The sequence below is a fragment of the Pogonomyrmex barbatus genome, unplaced genomic scaffold (assembly GCF_055798465.1).
Source record: "Pogonomyrmex barbatus isolate J1 unplaced genomic scaffold, ASM5579846v1 scaffold6, whole genome shotgun sequence".
NCBI lineage: Eukaryota > Metazoa > Arthropoda > Insecta > Hymenoptera > Formicidae > Pogonomyrmex > Pogonomyrmex barbatus.
This window is the reverse complement of record NW_028297160.1, coordinates 8,908,764-8,921,236: the sequence shown is the minus strand read 5'-3', so window position 1 is coordinate 8,921,236 and position 12,473 is coordinate 8,908,764. Positions and strand designations below refer to the sequence as shown.

Below are 12,473 nucleotides of genomic sequence, written 5' to 3'. Positions count from 1 at the left end.
GTTTCTTTTGATTTTTTTTCCTTACCTGGCAACAATAAGAAATGATGCATGAAGTATTTACTTCCGAAATGAAGTATTTTTTTTTCTTCGAAAGATTACACAGCTTCATATAATTAAATCATGAGTTTGTATGCAACATATTAAATTATATGTTAAAAGGACATATGTATGCAGCTTTAGTATTCATTAAATGCAAAGATCTGTCATTTAAAAGGTCGACTACGTATTGGAACAGCTGTTCAGAAAAATCGATACCCTCAAATAATTACTTGAGGAAATCGATAATTCTGCGGCAGAAGATTACTTTCTAAAAATAAGTGATGATTGATGTATAAAATAAAAAGATAGAAGAATCATTTGAGTCACCAGTTAATATGATAATTTTGCAATAGTCTGTACTTCGTTTATTAAAACTATTTATATTTCGCAATAAGTTTATTCATTTTGTAACAAATGCGAGAGTAGAATCTTGTTTGTGTAAATCATCTAAATAATATATAACAAATTATATGTATAAGTATGTGTTTATATATATATATATATATTAAACTATAAAAACTATGAACTATGTTATACATACAACCAATGCGATATAATGAACACATTAATTATTTTTTTTAATTTCCAAGCCCATTTTTTATAAAAATTTTTTTCTAAAAAATTCAACTATAGAATGTTCTCTTGTATAATATGTACATGTTTGAATTAGGTCTTTTCGAATTTTTTAAAATAAAAAATAAAATGTTTTCTACATACACAATTTTTAAAATTATAACAATAAACAATTATCTCTTTCTTTTTTTCCTTTTCACATTTTTAAGCACCGCATTCAAATGAAACTAAATTGACGGAGCTAGATGAGTTATCGATTCTAATTTGGCCTTGAGATCCTCGAGAGCCTTTACAATTAAAATATTCACAAGCCGGCGTGTATAAACATAACATTCACATCAATATTCTTGCCAAGGTGAAGCTATGCATCTGCGTTGTGTGTATTTCTCTCCCGACACGCATATCAAAATGATTTATCGTTCAAGCATGCCTTTAACGCCGAGTCTTATGGACCTCGGTTGAAATATTAGCCTCGATGTGCTATTTTGAGAATCGTCTATTTCTATGTACCGGCAGAGACAGCCCTCTGATCCCCACCGCCATCTGTGAAGCAGCATGAAACGAAATTTCTTCATGCGCAGTTGATAGCTAATTACTTGCATCTCTCTCGATCTCCACTTCGACTCCCTCGACTTCGGATTTGCATGCTTTGAGAGGAGTAAGACAGGAGTGAATACGTATGCAAAACGTAAATTCTAAAGATGGAAAGAGGTGTCAGCAAGATACTCGATGTATCGTGGAGATTCGGAGGTGAGATAAACTAAACGTTATAAACTGAATCTAGACGTTTGTCGTCATGTTTATACTTTTAGGTTATTCATGGATGTTTTTCAGCAAGTGACACAAATGACCAGAATTGGGATGCAACGCGTTAGTTAGAAATCGTTACAGTTATTTTTTTTTCGATAACGAACTGATAACGATTATACTTTTTTTTTTTTTAATGATGCAGTTGCACTTGTCTGGTAATAACAAATATAATCATTATTTTGCACATACAATTATTAGACTCAATGTACACACAAAAAATTTTATATTTAATATATAATAACTATGCTCGTTTGAAATATAATTTCTCATTTGATTATCCACTTATTTACATATAAATAAAATGAAATTAATGAAAATATTGTTTTTTAGAAGTTAGATTTTAATGTAGATTTTTATAAAAATATAAAAATAATCAATTACAATGTTTACAGTAACGTTATAATATGAATAAAAAAGTTCTCAATGAAAACTTTTAATCAATTTGAAATTTCTTTTCTTGTTAAAACAAATACACAATTAGTACAACAGTGTAGTCCTTGCTGAAGAACATCTCATATTTCATATTAAATTCTGTAGAGTACAAATATTGATTTTTATTAGATTTTTATTAGATAGATTTTATTAGATGTATTAAAGCAAAAGCAAAGACTTTACTTTTCAGTTACTGTTAATGTAAGAATCATATATAGTTATTAACATATTATCATTTTAAATTTTGTATTAAATTATCTTTAATAGTGACTAATAATAAACTTAAATAATTTTATATAAATTATGTTTCTTTTCGAAATTATATTCTTATTTATGTAATGTATTCTCGTAATGATATCAATCATCAATAAATAACCATGTTATTTTTTACTGCTTTTAGTGACTGTAGCAAGTAACGATTCTGACAATGTTGCAAAGTCATTTCTACAACTTAAGTTATGTCTTGATGATGATGGTAAAATCAGGAATGTGTTTACTGAGATGACAATAGCACAGTTTTACAAATTTCTACACGATTTGGAAAAAGCAAAATGTAATCTCGATTTGTTACTGTAAGCAAATACACATATTAAAAGAATTTCATATATATGTATATATTGTCCATATAAGATGTATTATATTTACAATTCAAGCAACTATTTAAAAAAAAATCTTTTTTATATTTCTTTGTAATCTTTTTCTCTACATTATTTAAAAATATTTACTATCTTAAGAGTAAAAACTTCGCTTATCTCTAATAAGATAATAATACTTTAGTAACATTCTTTAAATAACATTTTCGCAAACTTAATAATCTTAACATTAATTCAAAATTTATAACATATGGCTCGGTCTAACTGAAAATTATAATATTAAGTATGTAAAAAACTACATATATTTTTCAGATTTTTCATTTCTATCAGAACACTTATTAATTTTTTTGTTAATAACATAATTCTATTCTCATTCTATTTCTTATTTCGACTTATTTTTAAATATTGTCAATTTAATTTTTATTTACGTCACTTGAAAACAGAGCATAATATCATTAGATTCAATATATAAAACTGCGATAAAATTGCGTAATATATTTAAAAAGTATACTGATAGATTTTGTTAATTTTAATCATGTATAAGATGTTCTATACTTAATAGATCAAACTACAGCTTTGAAACAAAAAAATAGAAAGCAATGTTATAGGACAAAACATGACTTTAATTTTTTTACTTTTAATATCATAATTATATGCATAATATAGTTATAATTCAAATTTTGTTCTTTAATATTTTCTTTCTATCCATCTCAAAGTCATAGTTTGAGCTAATGGAAAATTAAGTATATATTTTAAGATTATACATTTTCAACAATTAAATAAGAACAATAAATAATCAAATAAGTGAAAGAAGTTTAAGAATTTTTACAAAAAAATTGAAGGCTTTATTAGCTGCGATTAGATCTTATTATTGTTTTGGTATAGAATTTTACGTGTTTTTTTAAACGTTGTAGAACAAGGTCGGTCATGGATCACATTATAGATATTAATATGTGTATAAATAATTATCAGCAAAATTTCTAATTATCAACAAACATATCTTTCTGAAAGACAAAAATGTTCGCTATAAACAATTATGATTAAATATATTATAAATATTTGATCAAAACGGATAACTTAATAAGATAACTCCTACCTTAAGAGATTGCTATTCCTTTCCTTTTCTTTAGAAAAATATATACAGACTTCTTACATCTACGTCGCTCTTTGATTAAACTGTGCATATTATACATATTGTACATATTGTAATATAATAATTTATATTCCCTTGAAACAATTATATTTTATCAATATCCACCCAAATTTTCATGCAGGCTTGGTTGTGAAGAATGTATAATCTGAAAGCAATATAAAATATATTTTTTATAATCAAATACGAATGTTTCTATTTGTGGAATGAGTGTACGTGTTGTCTGTGGATATGTATAAATGTAGGTGCAAGAGGTTTTATAAAAGACAAAATGAGTATGTATCAACAGTAAATACAAAAGTAAGAAAAACTTTATTTATTCTTCAACAATACATTCATGGTTGACCATCCATATTTCCCGGCTTAACAAAATTATGTAGTCATCACAATTAGGAATATTAGAAGTAATTTAACAATGCTATATTTTACAGCAATAAATAAGTTTTTATGTAAAAATAAAAGAAAATATTTAACACATCTCGTTAACTAGTAATAAAAATATTTATATTATCAAATGCTTATATACATTATCTACTATAAAATTTACGACAATTTTTATAACGAGATTATATAAAATATTTGAAATTTAATTTGTCGAATATTTATTGTTGATATACTATTTGGAATGACTCTGGCCCAATTATTTTATATTAATTCTACTACACACGTATCTTATATGTATCAAATTTTAATAAAAGATAAAAAAGAAATATATGCTATATATTGTAAAAAATGAACTCGGATATAAAGTTCGTCACTTTAATACTGGTGCTATAAAATACTATTAAGAAGATAGCGGAAAAATGAATGATGAGCCGTATATCAAACGCATTCCAAGGAATAAATATATCAATAAACTATCTTTGACGGAATAATAGTACAACATATTCGATCTTCTGGTGTTTAAAATTCTCGTATTTGAACGAACATATTAGAGTAAATACCCGTTTGAAAAAATTTGGTCTTGTGAAAAGGTCGTGCGACAGGATTGACAGTTCTAAAAGCCTTGCGTCTAGGAGGAAGCGGACTGAATACAGCACCTCTTTGGTTATTAGGCTCTGCTAATGCTAGCGCAGGATTTGTTTGTTCGGATGATGAACTCTCTTGCAGCCTCAGTGCGTCGATTTGCAAGGATTTGCTCCTTTCTGCTCTTTGCTGGATAGATTCTAACACTGGTTGAATTGCACCGAGCAATGGTCGTTTGCACGGTTCTGCAGACCAACATTGTTCCATTAACGTCCAGCATTCCTCATCAAAATGCGGCAATCTTTCGGGCCTAAGACCTAAGACATGAAATCATACATATGCTTAATATAATAAAATGCACTGAGACAAACACAAAACAATAATTTAAAAACAAAAATATTAGTAATATGTAGTATTACTATACAAAAATATTAGTAATGGTGTGTAATTTAGAATTAACATTCTTTGTCATTACTTAAATTTAAAAGTTAAAAATTTTAATATTTTTTTTTCTTGAAATATAATACAAATATTTTTATAATATTCGTTCATTTGTTTTATGTTAAAGTATTACCTTTTCGAACACTTGTCCACAATTGCTCCTTGTTATGAAATTGCTCAAATGCATAGGGTAATCGAACCTTTCCAGCACATATGTACCAAAACAAGATGCCGAAAGCATAGACATCGACACTGCTGTCGTAATGTCCTGACAGAAGTTCTGGTGCCATGTGAATCGGTGTTCCTACGATACTACCCGACATCATAGCTTCAGTAATACAAAATCCGAGATCAGTTAGCTTAGCTCTATTTTCCGTATCAAGTAAGACATTCTTTAGTTTAATATCACGATGAACCAAGCCTTGCGAGTGAAGATAACGTATTCCCTCTAGCACATCTATCGCTATTTGTATACGTTCCAGCCATGAAAGACCGGCGTGTATACCGCAGTACAAATCGCGACTTAATCGATCAGTAATTAAAAGAACTGCAGCGCCTAATCCAAATCCTCCGCCGTACGACTGATCAACGACAGATCCGCGAAGCTTCACTATCCTTTTGTGATCTGGTATCGATCTGGTATAGTAAACCTCCATCGCGAGATCGTTCCAATGTCGTTCGTCCGGTGGAACAACGGATTTTACCGCGCACGGTCCTGGTGCTCCTCCCCAACCATCGCAAGCAAATACCACACCGTACTGTCCCCTGCCAATCTCCTTGCCGTAATGAGGAATGCCAAAGCGAATAGCATCCATCATCGATGTGGATTCCAACGCGAGTTTAGCTAACTTGGGCGCGTGATATTTTCGTATGGCTATTCTCTGTTCCTCTGTTCTTTCTAACTTTCCCGAATAATAATTTTCCAAAGATTTTAGGGCAGTTTGGAAGGCATCGTGCGACGATTTCAACTTGTCTCTGAACTGCATAGAAATTGTTCTAGCCAATCTCGCTGCCGACAAGGAATTTAAGATATCGATAGTGACCTTTCTTCTCCAAGCCGCGTCCAAAGTCGGTGTGGGTGCCCATGGCAGCGGTAAGGACTTGAAAAGCTGTCTCAATCTTTCCAGGAACGAGTGCACCAAGGACGGTGATGAATTATGCAATTCTACGTTGTATGCCGCAGAAAGTATTTGTTTTAAAGCATCACTAGCTAGCAGACCGCTATCTTGCTCGTAAGTTTTCTCGAGACTTATTAGGCAACGTTGAAGAGTTCCGACAAAAGTCTCTCGAAGACAATTAACCGAATTTACGAGTTCTTTTGCGACTTTCTCACCTAAACGGCCAAGCACGAATCGTTGAACTTCCGATGTCGCGACGCGTACAGTAACTGTCCATTCTGTTCGCTCATTATCATCGAAAGGGACAGTCTGATATTGAAAAACATCACCGGTAGATCCTAATATATCGTCTTTCATTTCCTGAATAATACACTGTATTAACTCAGTCAATTCCATCTGCTGCTCGTTAACAACCTTCATTAGACTAGCATAAAGTTCATTTTCCTTTTGTTGAGCGTACTGTATCCTTCTAGGAGTAATCTGTATTTTTCGTGCCATGTCAAATGCACTTAAAATAAACTTACGTAAACTGGTCGTATGTATTTCATTCAAATAAGTGCTGGCATTAATCAGATAGCTTTGTAAACAGGCACGTGTGAAATGTAATATGCGATCTGTTTTTTTGCATGAATCCACTAGATCGCTCGAATTATTAACGTATTGCTCTCCGACGAGCCACATTAATTGATGAACTTCCATAGACTCTTCCATCCCTAGAAATCCTAAGCTGCTTAACTGATCTAGCCATGTTAAACCAAGTGAATTCATTTTGTCAATATTAATACTATCATCATTTTTCGACTCCTTAGACACGCTTGGCATTTCTATTCGATTTTGCAGACTGTGTTGCTCAGATTCAGTCAATTCTGCATCTGTGCCATCTAATGAAACATTAGCTAATGAGGAGATGAATAAAATTGGATTATATGGATAAGTCTCTTTTAAGTCTCTCAATTCTTCCAAATTTTCCTCAGTCAATGGTTGTTCTCCAAGAGCATAAAGGAATATGGGTAAAATTTTCAATAAACCCTTGGCGAGAATTTTCACTACACCATTGTTGGGAACAACGAATATTTGAACACCTTCTTTCAATATTGCTTGCTCTAACTTCACTTCCAGCACTGTTGGATAATTGATATCTTCGTTTATTGATTTTTCCAGATCTTCGAGAGGAAGAGTGCTCCATGACTTTTCGTTTGCACGTAACGTCTCGACTACTTCGTATTCTAAACCTAATGTGAGACTGACATGATTGGTATGACCATAAGTAATCTTGATCCATCTCCATAAATCATTGGACAATGGCAAGATATCGGCAGAGAGCAAGTTGTTAACCAATGAAGCTTTAGCTTTATTGTCTTGCCCAAAAATGACTATTGCAGGAGAATTATCAAGAATATGCGTCACTCTATCCAAGATTAATGGAGGTAGTAATTCCTCGATGATGTTCTCTATAAAGAAATATTTATCTGTATAAGTAAGGTCAACTAATAATGTAATAGACAAAATCAAACATGGATAATTACCTCCAGGAAAGAAATTTTCAAGTTTTATCACTTCCAATGTACGCTGCGTATCCTCAAGTATATGCTGTAACTGATTCCTGTTCCGCTGATATCTCCTGAATTCTTGTGGTAAATTGCTTACCATTTTTCTCACGTTATTTTAGTCATGTATACATTCCACAAAATGGTCATACCCTACCAATGTTATTACACTTTTAATAAGATAACAAAAAGCATCTTTAGTATTCAAAACTCGAAAACACACACTACAACAGTATGCCAAATGCTGTAAATTAGATATTTCTCGAGACGTAAATTAGGTTATAGCGACGAATGCAAATTTATATCATCTCTCAAACTCACTGTCAGCAACAGGACATATATCTATAGAGCTATAGAGCTATGAAAAGCTGATGTAAACAATGTTCGCTAAGTGTGAATCACGTCCGAGAATAGTGCTCGCGTGTGATTGTCAACAGGGAAATCAACTAAAAAATCATAACCGCAGGTCGGGGGGTTTACTTGACGAGGGGGATTTCTCTCGACGAGCTGTCATCGTGGTCGGGACGTCGTGCATTGACATCTTTTTTTTTTTTTTTTCGCGCGATATCGAGGTCGGCATTCAGCTCACCAGCGTAGGATTTCTCGCGGTCACAGCCATATGAGCGCGAGGGAGAAGATTGCCAGGTTCACCAGGTCATCCAGCACGGGTAATTCGCGAACGATAGCTTACGCGAAATTGCGTATCGCGTATCGAGACGGATTATGCCGGCGCATGACTGCCGGGACCAGACTCCAGCAAGTGACTGAAGCGCGGTGGTTTGGGATTCGAGGGGTAAAGGGATGTACCGCGCTTTCGCGCGCGCTTTTGCTGATGAAAAAGTGCGAGAAGCTACGCGCGATTGAAATGCACGTTAAGCTTCATTCACACATGCGCGCGCGCGTGATCCATCCATCCGCTGTATCTGGATATTCTTGAAACATATCGCATACAAATACGTTACGTATACCATGGGATTTTTGCATGTGACACGTTTTAAGGTTAGGTTCCAAAAAGTTCCTCCCGAGGAAAATTTTATTCGGAAAAAACAGCTTGGAACGTAATCCAAAAATAGAACTCCTTCGACACATGACCGAATAGAAGCTAGATAAGACAGTATGCAGATGTTATCGACAGATCACACAGCCGCATTAGCATCTTAAGACTTAAAGTAAGAATCGACTAAATGAATATCAGCTTTAGGCTGCGTTTCACTTAATGTGACGCGCGACGCTCTCAGAATCATTTCATCTTTGTTGTTTACTAAATATTAAACAAGAACGGACGATGATCGTGAGCGTGTGAACGCGTTAAGTGAAGTGCAGCCTTATCAAATTGAGATTTTCATCTCTAGCGAGGAAGGGGAAAGCCACGTGTTGCCGTCAGCTGTCAAGCTAGCTAGATCTTTAGCCTTGAATATAAGAGGAGTTCTCCTTTTCTCCAGGGAAAATATCTTCTGAATCTGATTGAGGGGATCTTTGAAAAAGAAGAAACTGAATCTCAGACTGGAAATCAGCATCTCGTATGACTCCAATGTAGAGAGAAACTGATGGATCATCCTTGGACTCGCTTTTTCGCCCTTTGTTCGCACTTCGATGCGATGAGATGGTTTAGACGTTTATTGAGTTTTACAGATGTACAGACGTAAACACATACGTTGTATGTAAATGTATGTAATATAATTCAAGACTTACGATACGCGTTATCTTTTCGATGATTGCTCGCACGGCTCCTCGTCTCGGCGGTGAAACTTTATTAACGCACAATCCGCTCAATCCACTCTCCCTCTTCATCGTCCGATTGACCGAAATATTCTTATCCGATTTTGTGGTTCGCCGCGATCGTCACTACTTAATATAAATATTCATTTAAAGATATTAAGAATTGCTAAGCACCAGTGGACGTGCCGATGGACCTACCTTCTTCTCGGTGGAACGATGCACTGCCCCGTTAACGTACGTGTGACGTCACTAGTCGCGATTGGGGATACGCGAGCCAGAGAACGGGGAAAAACGTTAAACAAGACTCCCCCGTTTGCGCAGATAATTCGCGCGCGGCGATGTACGAGACTTCGCGTTTTTTAGGGACTGACCTGCCGCGTTAATCTTCCCGCTCTATTAAAGCCCCTCTCATCGAATCGGCCGATAAACAATAATCGCGGTGTGCGAGTGAGATGCAAAATGTGCATCCGCGAATCCGCGATCGCGGCAAACTCGGGAAATCTCCCTCATATACATCTCCACCACAATATATAGATTAATATTGTAATTAGATTAATTTTAATCTCTTGGTTTTACTTATATTTTTCCTCATATTTTTCCAATTCTTTAGAACTAAAGAAAACTAAAAATTAAGTTAATCCGAGATTAAAGTTTATCTACATTGGTAGAAATAAACATATCGAATTTCGACTTCGACCGAAGTTCGATTAATCTAAGCAGATTTATTTAATTTCTAGCAAATATAATTCGTTTGTATTAGAAAATGTCAGAAATATCCTTTTCGTGAAATTAAAACCAAAATCACACATCCTCCCATATGAAATATTCGAGTTTGCATCAAACAAGCTTGCGATGATCTATTCCTCAATTTATTTTAGCTAACGGAGTTTTACATAAAATCACATGTTTGTATTTTCGTACGAGCAAAAGTTTACATAGGAAGTATATTCAATATTTTCGTTTACATTTTATGTGAAATAATTGGATTGGCGACATTGAGCGAAACGAGAAAAATATGCATCGATGATTCGTCTGATCTCTCGAAGTAGCAAATCAACCATGCTTTATTCCGCAGAGATTCTATTGAAATCTGCTCGGAGTGATTACTTTGCTCTCATTACTTTGCATATATATCTGTCGAGCGATCGCCTCGACCTTTGTGGAAAATCTCCACTGCACTATCGGTCGTTTCGAATACACAATGCAGTAAGAGCACATGTCGGTATAGTTTTGATCTCTGTATGCCAGTCACGTGATTGTATGGTCATTTTTGTATTTGACATTTCAGGAACGAATAAAAAAGAATACGAAATGCTCTCAACATCATAGCATAAGCATAATATACTTATTTTTCACATAAATTTTCATAATAAATACGTTCCTATTGCGTTAAATTTCATTGGATTTCCAATAAGACATAGTGCCGATTAAAATCACGTGACCACATGCTTTTTTGTAGAGCGCTCGTATTCTGGTGTATTATGTATCTGCAGTCGGTGCTCGCGGGAATGTTATGGAAACAGCTCTTGACATAACCTCTAGAATCGTGTGATTCCGCCATTTTTTCCGCGTGAGGCGTGAGGAACAATTGCGCGATTTTAACTATTTTAACGTTTCTCGTCAGAGAGCGACTACTTCTACACCTGCGGCTTTATTTTTGATTATATAGTAATAGACATGGCATCCGCTTTGGAATCCATGGTGGTCGATGAAAAACAACTTCCCGAGAAGCCGGTGGATAGAGAAAAGGTAAACACAGCGTGACAGCAGAAATGTTTTTCAAAAAATATTTATCACTGTTTCACAGATTTAGTGTACTCCAGAAATGTCGATTGTTATTTCATATGGAGTTTCATATTAAGTATATTTTGTATTTCAGACATGTCCACTTTTATTGCGAGTATTCTGCAATACTGGACGTCATCATAATATAATGGAATATAGTAGAGGGAATGTTCCTTCGAACGAGTTGCAGATATATACATGGTAAATTGAACATAAAGAAATCACTTAATCTTGTCACGATTCATATTAATGTCATAGTGATATGATATCAATTCTTATTATTTGTCTCTTATTTCTAAAGTGAATTAATTATTTCTATGTACAAAGGATGGATGCAACCTTGCGAGAAATTACAGGCTTAGTTAAGGAAGTGAATCCAGATGCTCGTAGCAAGGGAACGTACTTTGATTTTTCATTGGTGACTCCTGAATTACGTAATTCTGGTTATCGCATGCGTGAGATTGGTGTTACGTGTTCTGGGCAGAAGGGTGCAGATGATAACAAAACACTTGCACAAGCAAGGTAAGTCATAAATTTTAAGTAATAGGAAAAAAAAGTTTCTTTAAAAATATGTATGTATAATTACCCCCTTTATGTTTTATACAATTATAGATTCACTATAGGGGATTATCTGGATATATCAATAACACCACCAAATAGAATGATGCAACCAACAGTTAGACGTGGTGGTTTACGTCAGTATTAATGTAAGAACCAATATTTAAGTTAACTATAAGAATATATTATAAGTAATAAATAAATGTGTATAACATTATTGAATGCATGAAAGACTTCCCAAACTTCTGTATCCATAAATGATTGAAATAAATATCACGTTTTCTTTATGTAAATTTACACAAATTTTGTATTAAATAATATTTGTTAACAGTTTTTAATTTAATTATTATTCTAGCCAAAAACATTTTTAAAATTATGAAGATATTCAAAAAATATCTTGTGAAAAAGTTAGATATTAATTTTTAGATATTTTAAAAGATTATTGCACTAATATTATTTCATTTATTTTTAATGAAACATTGTAAAATTTAGATGTTAAATATCTTGTCAATGCTTTAATTTATTGTCAGTAATACAATAATCTTCTATTGATATTAATTCAAGTTTATTGGAAAAAATTTATCTCTATTACAAAATATTTTGACATGCGCACGCATAATATAATTTATTAATTACAAATCTTCTTACATTCCGAGATGTTCACTGGAAATAATTGTCTAGAAAGCTGGCATATCGAGAAATACAAATCCTACTTGCTTGAGTTGTATCAATATTATAACAT

General features: G+C 33.4%; 3 protein-coding genes across 11 annotated transcripts; 2 read left to right on the top strand and 1 right to left on the bottom strand.

Moving 5' to 3' along the window:
- The first annotated feature begins 1,169 nt into the window (after positions 1-1,169).
- Positions 1,170-2,467, top strand: LOC105428013 (COMM domain-containing protein 7). The gene is made up of 2 exons (XM_011640058.3): positions 1,170-1,362; positions 2,255-2,467. The coding sequence occupies exons 1-2, from the start codon at positions 1,314-1,316 to the stop codon at positions 2,428-2,430; spliced, it is 225 nt and encodes a 74-aa protein (XP_011638360.1). The 5' UTR covers positions 1,170-1,313; the 3' UTR covers positions 2,431-2,467.
- Positions 2,468-2,512: 45 nt separating this feature from the next.
- Positions 2,513-9,889, bottom strand: Ripk5 (receptor interacting protein kinase 5). Of its 9 annotated transcripts, XR_016140569.1 has the most exons (6): positions 8,259-9,339; positions 7,649-7,822; positions 5,138-7,573; positions 4,542-4,880; positions 3,544-3,745; positions 2,513-3,451 (listed from the first exon to the last, which is right to left on the bottom strand). XR_016140569.1 is itself a non-coding variant. In XM_089082271.1 (5 exons), the coding sequence occupies exons 2-5, from the start codon at positions 7,770-7,772 to the stop codon at positions 3,714-3,716; spliced, it is 2,931 nt and encodes a 976-aa protein (XP_088938397.1). In that variant the 5' UTR covers positions 7,773-7,822; positions 8,259-9,339; the 3' UTR covers positions 2,513-3,713. The 9 variants fall into 9 exon arrangements, 8 of the variants coding, with proteins under 8 accessions (XP_088938397.1, XP_088938398.1, XP_011638324.2 ...); XM_089082271.1 differs by having other exon boundaries at positions 2,513-3,745; XM_089082272.1 differs by having other exon boundaries at positions 2,513-3,745; positions 4,638-4,880.
- A 971-nt stretch (positions 9,890-10,860) lies between these two features.
- On the top strand, positions 10,861-12,024 carry Bin1 (histone deacetylase complex subunit SAP18). Its single transcript, XM_011639992.3, has 4 exons — positions 10,861-11,137; positions 11,268-11,374; positions 11,501-11,695; positions 11,786-12,024. Exons 1-4 carry the CDS (start codon positions 11,066-11,068, stop codon positions 11,877-11,879), a joined length of 468 nt encoding a protein of 155 aa, XP_011638294.1. The 5' UTR covers positions 10,861-11,065; the 3' UTR covers positions 11,880-12,024.
- Positions 12,025-12,473: the final 449 nt, after the last annotated feature.